At 39.2% G+C, this 16,401-nt stretch overlaps 1 protein-coding gene across 2 annotated transcripts in view; it reads right to left on the reverse strand.

Moving 5' to 3' along the window:
- Positions 1-16,401, reverse strand: part of Kiz (kizuna centrosomal protein) — a 106,831-nt gene that overhangs the window by 60,523 nt on the left and 29,907 nt on the right. For both annotated transcript variants that reach the window (XM_027421590.2, XM_027421589.2), the window contains exons 5-6: positions 9,045-9,666; positions 7,597-7,900 (exon numbers count right to left, since the gene is read on the reverse strand). In XM_027421590.2, coding sequence (XP_027277391.1) covers positions 7,597-7,900; positions 9,045-9,666 — 926 coding nt within the window. The remainder of the gene's footprint in view (positions 1-7,596; positions 7,901-9,044; positions 9,667-16,401) is intronic.

The following is a 16,401-nucleotide window of genomic DNA, read 5'->3' on the forward strand; positions in this document are numbered from 1 at the left end:
ATTTCAAGAGAAAAAAGGTCAGAATCAAACTCAATATAGAAAGTCTGTGATGCACTTGAGTGTTATCTGATTCTATCCCAGAGAGCCTTTCTATACATGACCATGCTTAAATCTATGTGAAAATCTTTGTGATAAACTCCAATTCTCAAAAAAAAAAATGTCTATGGTGAGCTTACTAGTAGAAAGGAGAGTATTTTAAAAAGAAACAGAGAGGGGCAGCAAGATGTCCTGAGTTCAATCCCACAATAGAAGAGAGAACTGACACCTGAAAGTTGTCCTCTGGCCTCCAGAGGTGTGCAATGACACTGGTATACACCTGCATGTATACACACACACACACACACACACACACACACACACACACACACACACACACACAGACGGAGAGAGAGAATAAAAATGTAAACATGTTTTTAAAAAGAAAATAACTAAAGGGGCTGAGGATGTAGCTCAGTGGCAGTTTGCCTAGAATGCAAAATGTCCGGGTTTGATCTCTATCATCACAGGAATAAGGAGAAAGAAAGAAAACAATCAGTGGCCAGATGACATGTCAAGACAAAGGTATTTTTTTTAGTTTCTTCCTTGAGCACAAGAGTTTGGAATTGACATGGGCAAAATAGAGAAGATAGGGAAGAAAAGCATGAGATTTGGTGAACTTGAAGATTATGTCAAAATAAACCCAAAATTGACATGTAAAGAGAAAGAAGGGGAAAAAGTAACCAGATATCCAAGAACTGTGAAAATACCACAGAGGATATAACACACATACTGTGGGGATACCAGGAGAATAAAAGAGTAAAGGAATAGAGAAAATATTTAAAGCAACAATGATTAAGAAATCCAAAATAGCAAGCATATCCCAAACCAAAATCTGGAAAAGAGAATGCCAAGAAAAATGACCAAAATTTCTGCACCTAGGAATGTGTCCATCCTTAACGAAATCAGAATGCATAGGTTAAAACTGGTAGAATCTTAGAGATAAATCCACTGTTACAGTTTGAGACCTAACCCAACCTCTTTCAGTAGCTGAATGACTCAGTGAGCAGTAAGCCATGAAGTGTGCAAGCCAGACAACAGCAAGTTAGATATAACTGAAATGTGTGGATCACTACATCCAACAACACCACAATCTATTCTCAAATGCACACAGAGTATATATACCGAGAACATCACATGCCTTGACAAATTTAAAATAATAAAATAATTATTATGATTAAGAACTATGATTTTAGACCAAGTATGGAAAAACTATAGGTACAATAACTCAGTTGTATTTCTCATAGTTTGGGGGGGATGAGAAGTGACCAATTCAGTTCCTGAGAAGGCCTGTAGGTGGCCACCTTCTATCTGTGTCCTCATGTGTAGAGGACAGCTCTGGTGTTCTTTATAAAAGCACCAGTCCTTGGAGAGTAAGGTGTCTCCTTGATGACCTCAGGTAACCTTTGGTACCTTCTCACAGGGCTTATTCCATATATAGTCACATTGGGAGAATCTCAACACAGGAATTAGTGTAGGCAAGTGGGCAGACAAGTAGGTATTTAGTACACCATACCAGGCTAGCAGAGGATGAGAAACAAATATCAAAAGACACAAAATTCAGCAATGACAGTTCTTCATTAATGATGATACAAACATCAAAAGGTGAATAAAAGAACAGTATAAACAAGTTATGTCTACCAATATGATAATTAGATGAAATGGACAGAATCTATCACATACAAAGAGAAATAGATCATTTACATAGGCCTACAGCAATTGAATAAGCTGAATCAATGTTTAACCTTCATTGACTTCATTGGTAAATTCTAGTGACAGATAAAGAGCTCTACCAAGTCTCTGTAATCTCTTCTCTGCAAAAGACAAACTAAAACAAACAAAAATAAGCCATAGGCCAAGGGAAGGCATATTATCTCCCTTTTCATAAAGAACTAGAACTCAAAATGTAAAGCTAGTACTCAAAACAGAGAAATTTTAATTAAAATTCAACAATAAGAAAAATATACAAGCAGAATTAAAAAGTAAACAAGAGGTAGCTGGAGAGATGGCTTAGTGGTTAGGGACAGTTGCTACTCTTCCAGAGGACTGAAGTTCAATTCTCAGCACTTAGTCAGTGATTCAAAGTCATCTGTAACTCTAGTTCCAGGGACTCTGATGCCCTCTTCTAGCCTCTGTATACACTGATATGCATACAATACAGAGACATACATGTAGACAAAACACCCATACACATAATTTTTTTTTTTTTTTTGGTTTTTCAAGACAGGGTTTCTCTGTGTAGCTTTGTAGATCAGGCTGGCCTGGAACTCACAGAGATCCGCCTGCCTCTGCCTCCCAAGTGCTGGGGTTAAAGGCATGTGCTTCCACTGCCCAGCTCATAAAATATTTTTTAAATTAAAAAAAATTAGACAAGCAATCTATATAGATTCATCAAAGGTACATAGATACGAAATAACTATATGAAAAGAATCTCAGTATTATTTCACAATACTAAGTTCCAAATTAAATAATAAGCTACTACACCCATTTGGTGACTAAAATTAAAAAACAGAACCAACAAAACAAAATACAAGAAAACCAAATGCAAATGCTAATACAAATTGGAACAACAAGAATAATGTTGTATTCTTGTAATAATAATGTAAAATGTACAGTAATTTGGAAGTTTCTTTTAAAGCTAAACAGAGAATTTGTGATATGGCCCACAAGTTGCTCTCTTGATTACCCAATTAAGCTGAACATGTATACGTCTAGAAAAAAAAAAAACCTGTACATGGACTTTTATAGTTTCCTTTATAACTTACAAAACCTGGAAGCCATAAAAATGTCCAGTATTGAGTTAAGTGGATACATAAATTGTGATATATCTAGATATTAGAATATAATTCATTGTTAGAAAGAAAATAAGCCAACAAGCCACAGAATGACAAGAAAAAACCTAAGATGAATGCCGCTTCAAAAGAAGGGCAGTCTGAAAGGCTGCATGCCACAGGCTTCCACCTCAGGTACACCAAAAAGCCAAAGCTATAGGGATAGTAAAAAGAACAGCACTTGAAAACCACACCTTTCAGATTGCAGAGTTGTGGAGCCTGGTCTGACTGACATATCTACAACACAATCCCCGCACCTAAGGTTCAGGGACCACTGCAGAAAAGGGGCAGTAAGACTGTAGGAGCCACAGGAACAGGGAGTTTGCTATGAGATGGTGTCTCTTAGAAATGTCAGAAGCCACACCCACAAAGTCTCACCAACATGGATGTTGAAATATGACCTGAGCAGGAACAATAATGGGCATGCCCAAGAGAGAGAGGAAAACCCATGAAGCCTCAACCCTAGACAAAGAATTACAGGCAACTAAGGAATACTGAGAGTGGGAGAAACAGTAGATGCAGATGTGCACAACTATTGTCTGGTCTCTATCCACCTACCATGTCCTACTGGCTTAGATCAGATGATGAGGGTAAAAGGTGAGGGAAAGCCCAGGTTACCGGGCTACTGGGCTCCCCTTACCTGTGGACATTGTCACCATGGGTTCTCACACTGAACCCTAAACATACGGACTCAACCTTCTCACTGCCATTATGGACAGATGCTTCCACTCACAAAACCCTTGCAGAGTTGCAAACCTCAATTCCAATCTTCCATCCACCTTCCATTGCTGCATAGCACATCACAACTCTGGCACCTAACACAAATTGATAATCTCAGTTTCTGTGGATCAGGGTCTTGCTGTTGGGTGAAGGGGGCCCTTTGTTCAAGTCTCAGCAGCCTGGAATTAAGGCATCTGTTGGGGCTGCAGTCTCATCTAAGATCCAATTCCATGACATGAACTTTTTTTTTTTTTTTTTTTTTTTTTTTTTTTTTTTTTTTTTTTTTTTTGCCTCTGGAGAACTGAAATGTTTGGTCCCTGGAGAGTATAAAAACTATTCCTTGCCACAAGATGGCATTTTGTGTCTTTGAGTCTACCTCTTCTGCTCAGAATCCCTCTGACCTCATTAAGGGCCCAAGCTCTTTCAAAGCCTCATCTGATTAGGTCAGGCCCACCTGGATAATCTTGATTAGCTCAAAGTCAACTGACTCAGGACCATCAAGGTATCTGCAGAACCCTTTATCTGCCATATAATTTAGAATAGTCAGAGGAATGAAATCCGATGTGTAACAGAGGACAGTGGTCTTAGATCCATCTCAGGATTCTGCCTACCACATGGAGAATTCATCCTGAGGAAATCAATGCTGCTACATTAATCCTTCTAAAGAGGCCACTCTTCACACTGCCCTTCTCTTAAAGTAATCTTCAATAGTCTCACATGACACAGAAAATTAACTCCAGATTCATTATGCAAGGTCCTTCTCCACTTGCCCTAGTAGACACTGGAAGCCTTAACTGCAAAATCCCTCCTTGATAGGTAAGGGGTGGGACTCATCCCAACCTTTGGTGTCCTTTATGTCTGGATACCTGCTTCCTCCAGACCTAATATGCCTTTCCCTCCTAAAGGCTATCCCGACTTCAATAAGCTGCACTGAGCCTCCAACAAAACCTTCCTGACTCTTTGGACCTATGTTGAATTTTTCTTCATCTGAATTTCTTCTGAAATATTAGAGTCGATTGCAAAAGATGACCATATACTTCCCATACCATGTGTACACCCCTTTGCAATGCAACTTTGAGTGCCTAAGAGATGTGCTGGGCCCTGTGACTCTCTTTATCCAATGGGATGTCAGTAAAGATGACGCAAGAAGACACCTGCACAGCACTTGTGTGTAGGACTGAGTGCAGCCCTGTGGCAGAGTATTTGTCTAGCATGAGGAGGCCAGGACTCTATCCCAATACCACAGAACAAGGCCAAAACAAGCACTAGGGAAATAGGGCTTAACTTCATGCTGTCTTGAGGCCTTGTCACACTAGTGACAGGCCATACTGACCTTCTAAATGATGTCAGACATGAGGCCAAGTCACTCCTGTGACTTTCAAGTAACAATGGATCACCACCTGTCACATGGAAAATAACAAAAGTAGTGCTTCAAACCATGAGGATGGATACCAACTTGTATTTCAATTTATTTCTTCTTTAAAATAAGGAGATTCAAAATCACCATTTTAGTAACATTTATTTTACTGTTTCATTTTAGTATCTGAAAGTATTTATGAGAGTGGGTCTGGAAAGTTACCTAAACACTTGACTTTCTTTGAGAGAGAGAGAGGGAGAGAGAGAGAGAAAGAGAGAGAGATACTGATTTTTATTTGTTTATTATTTATTTGTAAGACAGGGCTTCACTATGTAGCTCCTACTGGCCTAGAATTCCCTAAGTAGAACAGGATGGCCTGTAACTTAGAGAACTATCTGTCCCTGTCTCCAGAGTGCTAGATTTAAAGATGTAGACCACCAAGATTTTATTTTTCTACTTATGTGGATATGTATGTCTGTGAGTGGGTTTGTGCCTTTGGAGATCAGAAAAGGGTATTGGATGCCCTGGAGCTGGAGTTACAGGTGGTTGTGGGCTGCCCAAAATGGGGGCTGATACTGAACTCAGGTCCTCTTAAGAGCATTGTGTCTCTTAGCCACTGAGTCATCTCTCCAGATTCTCAATTACCAACCCAAGTATCATTAACAGGTAAATATGCAAATGATTTGTGGTATATCCATATACAGAAATGCTATTCAACCATAAAAAGAAATGAGATTTCAATACATGATATAAGATGGATGAACGTCAAATCCGTATGCTTAACTGAAATTGGCTAGACATAAAAGGGGCATGTATGACTCCATTTTCAAGAATTAAAGTATGAATTTTAATTACACATCATGAATGTAATCAGTGTCATTGAACTGTGTATTTTACAATGGCAAATTTCATGCTATATATTTATTATAGGATTTAAAATTAATAGTGTGATAAACTCAAATCCATTGAACTGTATACTCTAAACAGGAGACTTGACTAGCGTATGAACTATATATTAGTAAGGCTATATTTTTATTAAAGATATAAAAATGAGAACACCAAGATCAGTGGGTAAGAGTGCTTACAGCCAAACCTGATGGCTTGAGTTCATCCCTAGGACCCACATGACAAAAGGAAAGAACTGACTCTGACAAGTTGCCCTTTGACCTCCACATTTGCACCATAACATATGCAAGCCCTCTCCAGGTGCACAGTAAATAAATAACTGTAATGAAAAGAAAACCCCCTTCAACCTAATTTCTAGAAGAGAGTACTTCCACCACAGAAAATCAATAAGCTCAAATTTAACAGCACAGACAGCAAATAACCATTGTTGACTGACATCTTCATTTTGAGGAAAAGTTATCAGCATGAATACTGAGAATTTTACTAAATGCCATATCTTCCAATGAATATTTGAAAACCATATTTAAAAATTCAAAGACTTAGATGTAGGGTTCTAGGAAAAAGTCATTCATGCAAGAGATTTTACTACAGAAAACCACCAAGTCCTGGGTAAATATACTTGTTCTTAGCCTACAGAGGCATCACCTTATTCAGCATATTGCCATAAAAATCAACCTACTGTCTGAGTCAGGGTTTTCATTACTGCAACCAAACACCATGACCAAAAAGCAAGTTGGTGAGGAAAGGGCTTATGTGGCTTACACTTCAGCATTACTGTTCATCACTGAAGGAAGTCAGAACAGGAACTCAAACAGGGCAGGATCCCCGAGGCAGGAGCTGATGCAGAGGCCATGGAGGGGAGCTACTTACTAGCTTGCTTCTCATGACCAGGAGCCCAGGGCTGGTACCAACCCACCATGGGCTAGGCCCTGTAATGATAAGTCTTTACTCCAAAGTAACCTGAACCCTGCTGCCACTTGGGAGCTTTCTACCAGGCCGCCCGGGTTTCGCCCGCCACCACATTAAGGTCCCAAGTAAAACACAGAGACTTATATTAGGTACAATGCTGCTGGCCAATCCCAAGGATTTCTTACTTGCTAGCTCAGTCTTAATTATCATCCATAATCATAAGTCTTATGGAGGATGCCTTCCACTGGCGTCCTCTTCCCAGGTCACATGGCGACTCCAGAGCAGAGACCAGGAGGAAGAGAGAAGGGAGCGACTTCCTTCTTGCCCTTGCTTATATATGAGTCTCCCTGCTATGTCACTTCCTGCCTGGATCACCACTTCTTTACTACATTTCCCAGAATCCTCCTTGACTCCTAGTCCCACCTAACTTACTGCCTCATTGGCCAAACAGTACTTTATTTATCATCCAATAAGACAAACACATACACAGAAGCACTTCCCCCATTATCTCCTTTTTTCTGTCTAAATAAAAAGAAGGGTAACCATAAGAACTGAAGAAAAGTATAAATTTACCAGGGATTGCCTGGGTATAACTATAAACTGACAATCACTACAGCTAAATGACACTCAGACTTTTAAAAGCTATCTTAAGATTTACAAAAAGGAAGGGAGGAGAGAAGGAAAGAAAGCACATGAGAATTTGCCTAAAAGCCTACTTAATAGAGTAGGCAGCTTACACAATCATTTCTGGGTGCTGAATAATATTTTCCAAGTGGAATAGACTCTGAAAACCATGAACAACTGAAAGCAAAATGATTGTGAGAAAGAATGGCTTACTGTCTTGGTGAGTCTGGGAAGGATTCCCTTTTTGAATCAGGAAAGGTTTGGGTCTGCAAACTGCAATCAGTGATGAGTGGATCTCTTTGCAATGTGGTGTAGACTGACCATGAGGCCTGCCTTCCATCTTCACCATCCAGCTTGGTTCCTGGACTTAGTAGTGATTCCAGATTCTCCAAACTCAATTTCTCTTCACTTACAGAAACTGTGAGGTCACTGCTGCTGCACGAGCTTTCCTCCTCCTGCTCTTCCTGCATTTTTAGAAAGGCCTTTGGTGACTTTGGGTCCCCATGAGCAAGATCATCTGCAAAGGGAAAATGAATGCATTGCTGATCACAGAGTTCTAGAATCCAAATAACACAGAACAAAATTTCATCCCTTAAAAAATGGATAGAAGCCACCTGGTGTGGTGATGCATGACTGTAATCTCAGCAGAGGCAGGATGATCTATCTCTATGAGTTCAAGGTCAAATTGGTCTACACAGAGAATTCACACCTACCAAGGCTACACAGTGAGACTGTTTCAAAAATAAAACAAGAGACAAAAAACAAAATCAACAAATCTGTAGAAGCACAAGTCTGGAAGATAGCTCAGTCAAAGTGCTTGCCTCAGAAGCATGAAGACATGAGTTCAATGCCCTGCATGCATATACAGATGCAGGCTAATGGTGTGATTATAACCCCAGTGCCGGGGAGGCAGAGACAGGGCATTCTTGTGGTTCACTGGCTGGTCAGTTTAGACAAACTGGTGAAATCCAGGCCAATGAGAAGCCTCGTCTCAAAAGGAAGTAGGTAGCCTTTCTTGAGTTGACACCTATACTTGTCCTCTGGCTTCTCTCCATGCACACACATGTACCCTCCAAGATAAATATGCTCATATGCACACATACAAATGCATTAAAAGCATAGAAACCATTACAATTACAGTACTGAAATCTTTTAAAAATTTATTTTTTTAAAAAATATATATAAACTTTGCTGGGTGTTGGTGGTGCATGCCTTTAATCCCAGCACTTGGGAGGTAGAGTCAGGAGGATCTCTGTGAGTTCCAGACCAGCCTGGTCTACAAGAGCTAGTTCCAGGACAGCCTCCAAAGCCACAGAGAAACCCTGTCTCGAAAAAACAAAACAAAACAAAATAACAAAACAAAACAAACAAACAAACATATATACATATACATATATATTTAGTGGTACTGAGGATCAAACAAACCCAGGGCCTCCTATATGATAAGTACACATCTACCATTGAGTCCTCAAAAATATTTTAAACACTTTTAAACATATGACTTTAAAAATCAGTGAATTCATCTTTTGAAACATTTCCTTGCACATGTTGAAGAAATCAATATCTCTTTGTTTTTAGACAAAGAGATAAAATTATAGATCACGACCAGGAAAGCTAGGCACTAAGAAAAATCAGCAAACAAACTCATGCTCTCATCTCACCTGAGAAACCTTTCCAAGCAGAATGCTTCTCTCCAACAGATGCACAGTGTTCTGAAACTGATAGCGTGGGCACCGGCAGGCTGGCTCTTTCTTCCCTGACTTCAGTATGTTCTTGTGTCAGTATTTCTCCACCTGATCCCTCTGATCTGCTGGAACTGTCACACTTTAAATCAGTGGTTCTGTTCTCTGGACTTAATCTTTCCTGTAACGAGGAATGGAGTTCAGCAGACTTCCTGCCTTCAGATAAATTACTCTTGCTGTGACGTGTGCTGCTCCCTATCTCCCAGCAATGAGTTTGTTCTTCCTCAGACAAAGCATGGCTTGTGACGGGTGTTTTCTCAACAATCTGAAGAGATGTCTTTCCATCTATTTTGTCAGACTTATTTAAGCACTGTGTGTCACTATTAGTTTGTACTACACAGCTGTCTGTCACACGGCTGCTCTGGGCTGTCTGCTGGTGTGAATGTGGGTCAGGAATTGAACAGTTCTTTGTGGGTTGCTTAGATCTCTGCTCTGTGCTGAAATCATCAATGCTTGAGATGGCTGACATCTGGCGGCCCATAAAGATTGTTGCTGGTTGATACAATCCTCTTGACATGGCTGTCCGTGAGTTAATTCCTACCTGCAAAAAGAGGTGTGAGTTAAACACATTGCTTATGAACAATTAAGTAGAAAGAAAAGTTGGTAAAGGAAGCATAACCATGGAAATCAACACCTACCACCAATAAAACATGTCTTCCCACTTAATGAATTGGCAAACTCTACTACAGTCCAGATTATTATTGTGGTAACAGTGTCACTGTACAAAACAACTACTGCTAAAGAACTATGGAATTCTTTTCTGAAAAATGAAATGCATGCAATTAATCCAGCTGACGTGCACGACTAAAATAAAATGAAATCAGTACATTTTAGATTATGCATCTTTTACCCCAGTGACATTCCCTGAAAAGTGGTGAGTTCTAAAAGCACTCTATACAGAGCTCAGTTAGCACCACTATAAAGGGACTTGACAAAAGAATAAAAAGAAAACAAAAAAGCAAGCCAGGGAAATACAGAGGTCAAACAATGAAAGGGTTCAGCTCTATTCTAGTGCTATGTATAAAATAAAAACTTCAAGCAGTCACATTCATAATGGTATTAAAGCACAGAATACTCCTAAATTGTAATCAAATTAACATAAAGATTTCCTGGACATCGTTAAGGAACTTTTAAGTAATTTTAATTAACTAGCATGGTTATAGGAAACCTAAGCCTCATCTTTGAAGGGTAGGGAAAAAGGAGAGAAGATAGGCAAAGCTGAGCAAAGAACCAGCTTAAACAGGGGTGCATGGTACCAAGCAGAACTACAAGTAGCAAGCATGAAGCCTTCCAGAAGCTAAGTGCTTTTCTCCCCAAAGGACCAGAGCACTCCCACAGTCAGGAGAGCGCTCACTTCCTTACACTGCAGATGGGGAAATGCAAATGCATCCACACCCTTCCTCTATACATAGAATTACCAGCATCCAATTTCCAAGACCAGAAATGTCAGAGACAACAGAATCCAGGCCATATATCTATCTCTTCAAACATTGTCTCTTCTAACCCTGGAATAATGAAACAAAAACCACAACCCATGTCCAATTCTGAAGTCAACAAATCAAGGATGTCAGAGAAAGGCGATGGGCTAAAGAGCACTAAACAGTCTCTGCTGGCAACAGAGTTTACAATCCCGAAAATCTCTTCAGACCCTGGGACTTAATCAGCTTTCTAGGAATCTGGGGTGCATTGACTTAAGAGAACCAGGTAGATCTTGAAAAGGACAAGTTTCTGGGCTGCCAGGTGCTGGCCAAGTTGACAACAACCCATAGTCACTGCAAAAACCAGCCAATCAGTCCCTTGAAAAGGACTAGGGAGGCGGGCAGGATTCTTTCAAGGGCCCTATTTCCAGACAACAGTCATCAGTGGACTATCTGGTAGCTCCTTGGAGGACTGCACACAAAAGACTGTTTTGACTTGAACTAGCTTGAAGCTAATAAATAGCCTTGTTCCCAAGCCAAGTTTGCTGAAAATTATCAGAAGCAGTTGTTTAATGAGGAAGCTGCCTAAGGCAGTAGACAGAACTTAGAATAAATAAAAGGCTACACACATTTTAAAGGGAAAGTTGGTCAAAGAGCTGCCTGTGGGGGTCAGGGACTCTGGAAGGTTCTAGTATACTCCTGGAAATCTAGATGACCACCTACATGCTCTGGGCTGTGGGAACACTCAACTGACACTTCAGGAAGTAAATGCCTGAGCTCTCACCTCAAGCTTGCTTTGAGGCTCAAAGCAAGAAATAAAGGACAAGGTATAGCCCAACATACTTAGAACCTCTTAGCAAAGGCAATGAGAATCCTAGTCCCAGACATTAAAGAAAGCTGACGGTTATTAAGTAAATTTAATAGGAATCTCAGTGACCTCACATGAAAAATAATACACATTCACATAACTAAGCCACAAAATGGATAAACAAACAGAAATTAACAACAAATTCTTGGAGGGCAGAGATTCCAGAACTGCCACATTTAATTATTTAAAAATGAAATGAAATAATAAACATTGTCTCAAATAGACAGTGAGCATATACAATCAGTAAAAACTATCTCTGAGGAAGTCCAGGTATTAAAATGACTAGATAGAGGCATTAAATTAGCTATAATTAGCTAAATAAGTTTTTTTTAAAAAATCATGTCCAAAGAACTAGAGTATTCCAACACTCAGAGGCTGACTTTTCAGGCACCCAAATGAATTACTCTGAAGCCAGTAGGTATGTTTATTGAGATGGATCTGAAAAGTGGGAGGTGCAGGGGAGGCTGGGAGGGGAAGAGAGAGGGAGAAGAAGGAAGATTTTAAATATGAAAATAATGTCCAAACAGAGAGCATTATAAGGATAAATAAATTAAAGGACTGACACCAGGCACACCTGTAAGCCCAGAAGTTGGGAGGTAGAGGCAGGAGAAAAAGGAGTTCAAGGCCAGTCTTGCTACATAGAGAATTCAAAGTCAGCTGAGATACATGAGATACTATCTCAAAAGAATTAACAAAAGTTATAGGACTAGCTTGATGTGGTGAGGTATGCCTTTAATCCCAGTACTCTGGCAGAGACAGGCAGATTCCCCATGAGTTCAAGGACAGCCTGGTCTACAGGGAGAATTCCTGGTCAGCCAGGCCTACATAGTGAGATCTTGTCTCAAAAAAAGAAAAAGAAACAAATTATAGGACTGGAGGTGTAGCTCACTCGCCAACTATGAGTAAAACCTAGGTTTAGACCACAGCACAAGAGATATAAATTATTAAAAAGGACCAAACGGGAATTCTTCAGTTGAAAAGTGCAATTATTGTAATGAAGAAGGGCTTAGCAGTAGGTCTAAACAGACAAAAGAATGAGTTAGCAATGTTGAGACAGAAAACTATGAGCCTTAGAATACCATTTACTATATCAAATACATTAAAGTCCCAGTGAAAGGAAAAGGGCAGAAAAAGGCTATGGCGGGGGGATATTTATAACTTTGGAATAAGCACATTTTAAGGGTACCAGAAACTTAAAAATAAGTGAAAGGACACTATTCTCTACAGTCCTTAAGCTTGATTTGCATACAGTCCTGTTAAATAGGTTTAATTCTCAGTCATGGTTTGGATCTGGAACACAATTCCATACTAATGATACTAATGCAAAATGGTAGTTACCAAAAATCAGGCTAGCCCACCAAAAACCAAAGTAATGTTTTCATTGAAAACAAACTATTCCTGAATCTGTATTAGTACTTGACTATAAAAACAAACCTGTACTAATACCTGAACTGTCTTCTCACTCCCATAAAACTTACAGCTTCAGCTGCCAGATGTGGAAATCTCAAACAGCCTTTGGGGTTAGGTGTGCACAACCATTTCACAGATGGTCAAAGGGGTTTGGGGATCTTCGCTCGCTGGTGATAAAGTTAGAGCTAATGGTAATCCTTTTATGTGCCCAGAGTGAGCTCTAACAGGAACTATAAGATTTGAAAACTAGAAGATACCAGGAAAAGGACAGAGCAAGTGCCACCACTACACTGGAACACTTCAGGAAGGGCACTATTCTCCTTAGAACAAACAGTATATTTTCCTCCAAAAGTCTTGTCAATGCTTGCCTTTTTACTGTAAAACAAACAAACAAAAAAACCCCAAAACAGTATACCCTCATGATGGGGGGTCATCATGGGTTTTTGTTTTTGTTTTTCAGAATACATGCTATACACATGCACTCAGAATCACCGACTGCTTTTTCTCTTGTCTTTGTTTCGTTGAGTAGATAGGTGTTGGGGCCTCTTGGACGTTTTCTTTTACAATAGACACAGGCTGTTTAAAAACAATCCCATTATCTTTATCATCATTTATTTCAACCACTCCTGATTTTCTGTCTTTCCAAAAATGGTATACAAACTGGAGTGGGGGCCTGGCTATCCCCAGGCTTCTCTGGAGTATTAGGCATGCCCCATGAAGCTCTTTACTCTTTTTTCTTCTATAAGCCTGAAACCTCCTTTTTCATATAAGGTAAAGCGGATGGGGGAAAACTATAATGAATTCTTTCTTCAGCTAATCTCTTCCGGAGTAACTTTTGTTTCCTTTTAAATCACGCTTCTATTTTTTTGCCCACATTTCCAATTCTGATTATCCCATTTCACTGCTGGACATGATGGCTAAGGAAATGGAACATTCTACTCTTCAAAAAGCTCTACATGTACTTTTTCTGTTGGCATAAAACAACACAGCTGAAGTCTTTCACCAAAATGGTAGTGTTCATTATTTCCACAACCATCTTGGCAACATCCTCATTCTCAAACTCCACAAAGGCATAGCTACAGCTACTTCCAAATCCTTTTACTTCTGGACAGTCTGAATCTTGCAATAGTGCCAAACTAGGAGGAATATGCATGGAGCTGGCTTTTAAAAAAGGCTGGAGGTACGTGGCCCCAAAGATTGTTCCAGAAATGGGGAGGGGGCAATATGTATATATGTACGTGCTTCTGCATAAGTATGTATGTATGTATTATGTATGTATGTGTGTATGTATGTATGTATGTATGTATGTATGTATGTATGTATGTATGTATGTATGCAGGCCAGAGGTCAATGTCAAATGTCTTCCTCTGTTTTTTCTTACTTTTTTGAGACAAGGTCTGTCTGAAGGTGGGGCTGTCTGGCCAGCAAACTCCAGAGATCTCCACTGTCTCTGCTTCACTAGTGTTGGGATCATACATGTGTATCACTGTGCTGGTGGGGGTTTTTTGTTTTGTTTTTGTTTTGGTTTGTTTTGGTTTTTTGTTTGTTTGTTTTGTTTTGTTTTGTTTTGTTTTGTTTACATTAGATGCTAGGGATCTGAACTCATGTCCTTATGTTTACACAGCAAAGTATTCTGACTGAGCCACCTCTGCAGGAATAAGTTTTTTCTAGATTTTTCTTCTTTGTTGCATGTTGGCAAACTGTGCCATCTCCTGCTGAAACTGAGTCTTCTTACAGACTCAGCAAAAGACTTGGCTTAGGTGGGCCAGAAAAACCCACCATGCTGAAGGTGGCCAAGCAGCACAGCTCCACACAATGCTTTCTAACAATAAGAGTTCTGAAGAAATAACAGAAAAACTTCCAAATGAGATTGAAACCATGAAGTGACATAACAGAGTTCAACAAAGTACTAAAAAAAAAATCTATTAATTAACTTCAAAAGGAAAATTAAATCCAAAGCTGACAGAACCAAAACATAACGAAGATTACAGCAAAGATAACATTTAGAGAACAGAGACACAAAAGGGGAAGCAACAAGAACAAAAGATGATTCTTTCAAAAGGTCAACAAATTAAAAGAAAAAACGTTTAAATACACTCATCAAGGAAAAAAAAAGAGCAATGACTCAATTCATTAAAATCAGAAATGTAAGTGGGTAGGTAATGTGTTACTAATATTTTGTTAAAAAGTGAGAAGAGAAATTCAGGAGTAAGTTTATACTAATAAAAAGAAATGCTCTAGTGACTTGGATAAATTCTTAGAAAGGTGCTACAATAACTGACTCAAGAAGTAGAAAATCTGAACAGACTTGTAAGCCAGGCAGTTTACTTAGTGATCATAACTTTCCACAAAGAGAAGTCCACTTCTAAATGTGATGTGTGTGAGTGCATATATGCACCTATGTCTGAGTATTTGTAATTTGATACAATTCAAAATTACAGAAAAGTTGCAAGAACCACAGAAAAAAAGTACCTTAACACTCTTTAGCAAGGTTGACCAACTGTTTGCATTTGCCCCCTTTCTTTGCCTTTCTTCCCTGTTGTGTACATGTGCCTGCATCTATGTGTACACTAGCTCTAAACTCGGGCACCCTGTTCCAGTTGGTGGGCTTCATTATTAAGGAGGATACAATTTTGTTCTCTATTTTGTAGTTCATTTGTCAATTGCCCAAATAATGTTCTTTATAGCTAGTTACCTTTGTTCTAGGTTTAAGATTCAGTTTAGGTTTGTATTTCTTGAGTCTCCATTAATCTGCTGCAGATGGCTAGCCTTTCTTTCATTCTTGACCTTGACATTTTTTAAGAATATAGGTTATCTGCCTGCACACGTTGTCTCTCAATATATTTGACTTACGTTTCCTTAAGATTGCATTCATATTATTCACTTATGGTAGTATAATCACAAAAGAGTGTTTTGACTTCATAAGGAGCAAGAAGAATGTGTGAGAGAGAAAGAGAGGTTGGAGAGGCTGACTAATCCGAATTTTCTTGTAGTAAACAAAGTAATTAGAAATACTCTCTTAAAGTATGGTTGCTTTAAAATCAGACTAAAACAATATAATACCATTTTTATATGTGTTACATTAAATTTTTAAAAAATCATATTGAGAAAAAAGAGCCCGCAACCAAATCTGATAGCCTGAGTTCAATCCCTAAGACTCACTGTGTGGAAGGAGAGAACCAATTCCCACAAGTTGTCCTCTGACTCCACATGTATACTATGGCATATGCATGCCTACACACATAAACACATGCAAAAACAGGCAAAAAGCACCTTGTCCTAAGTACAGCCTTTTTTCACTTCAGATTGCATTTTACGTGTAGGGTGAAACAAAGTTCAGGTTCCGAAGCCCTGTAGGGAGCTGGGAACCTCCCAACAGCAGACCTGCCTCCTCCTTAGACCACAGAAAGAGTCATTATGCATCTTTAGTTCTCTACAAACATTATGGCTGTTCCAAACAATAGAAAGAACAAATGAATCTGATTGGTTGGACTGAAAAGTGTTCATTGTATGTCAATTGAGAATGATGGAACATTTAAGGAAGGCCCCTAATCTTTGAATTCTGATTGGTGAAAAATTG

The sequence above is a fragment of the Cricetulus griseus genome, chromosome 6 (assembly GCF_003668045.3).
Source record: "Cricetulus griseus strain 17A/GY chromosome 6, alternate assembly CriGri-PICRH-1.0, whole genome shotgun sequence".
NCBI lineage: Eukaryota > Metazoa > Chordata > Mammalia > Rodentia > Cricetidae > Cricetulus > Cricetulus griseus.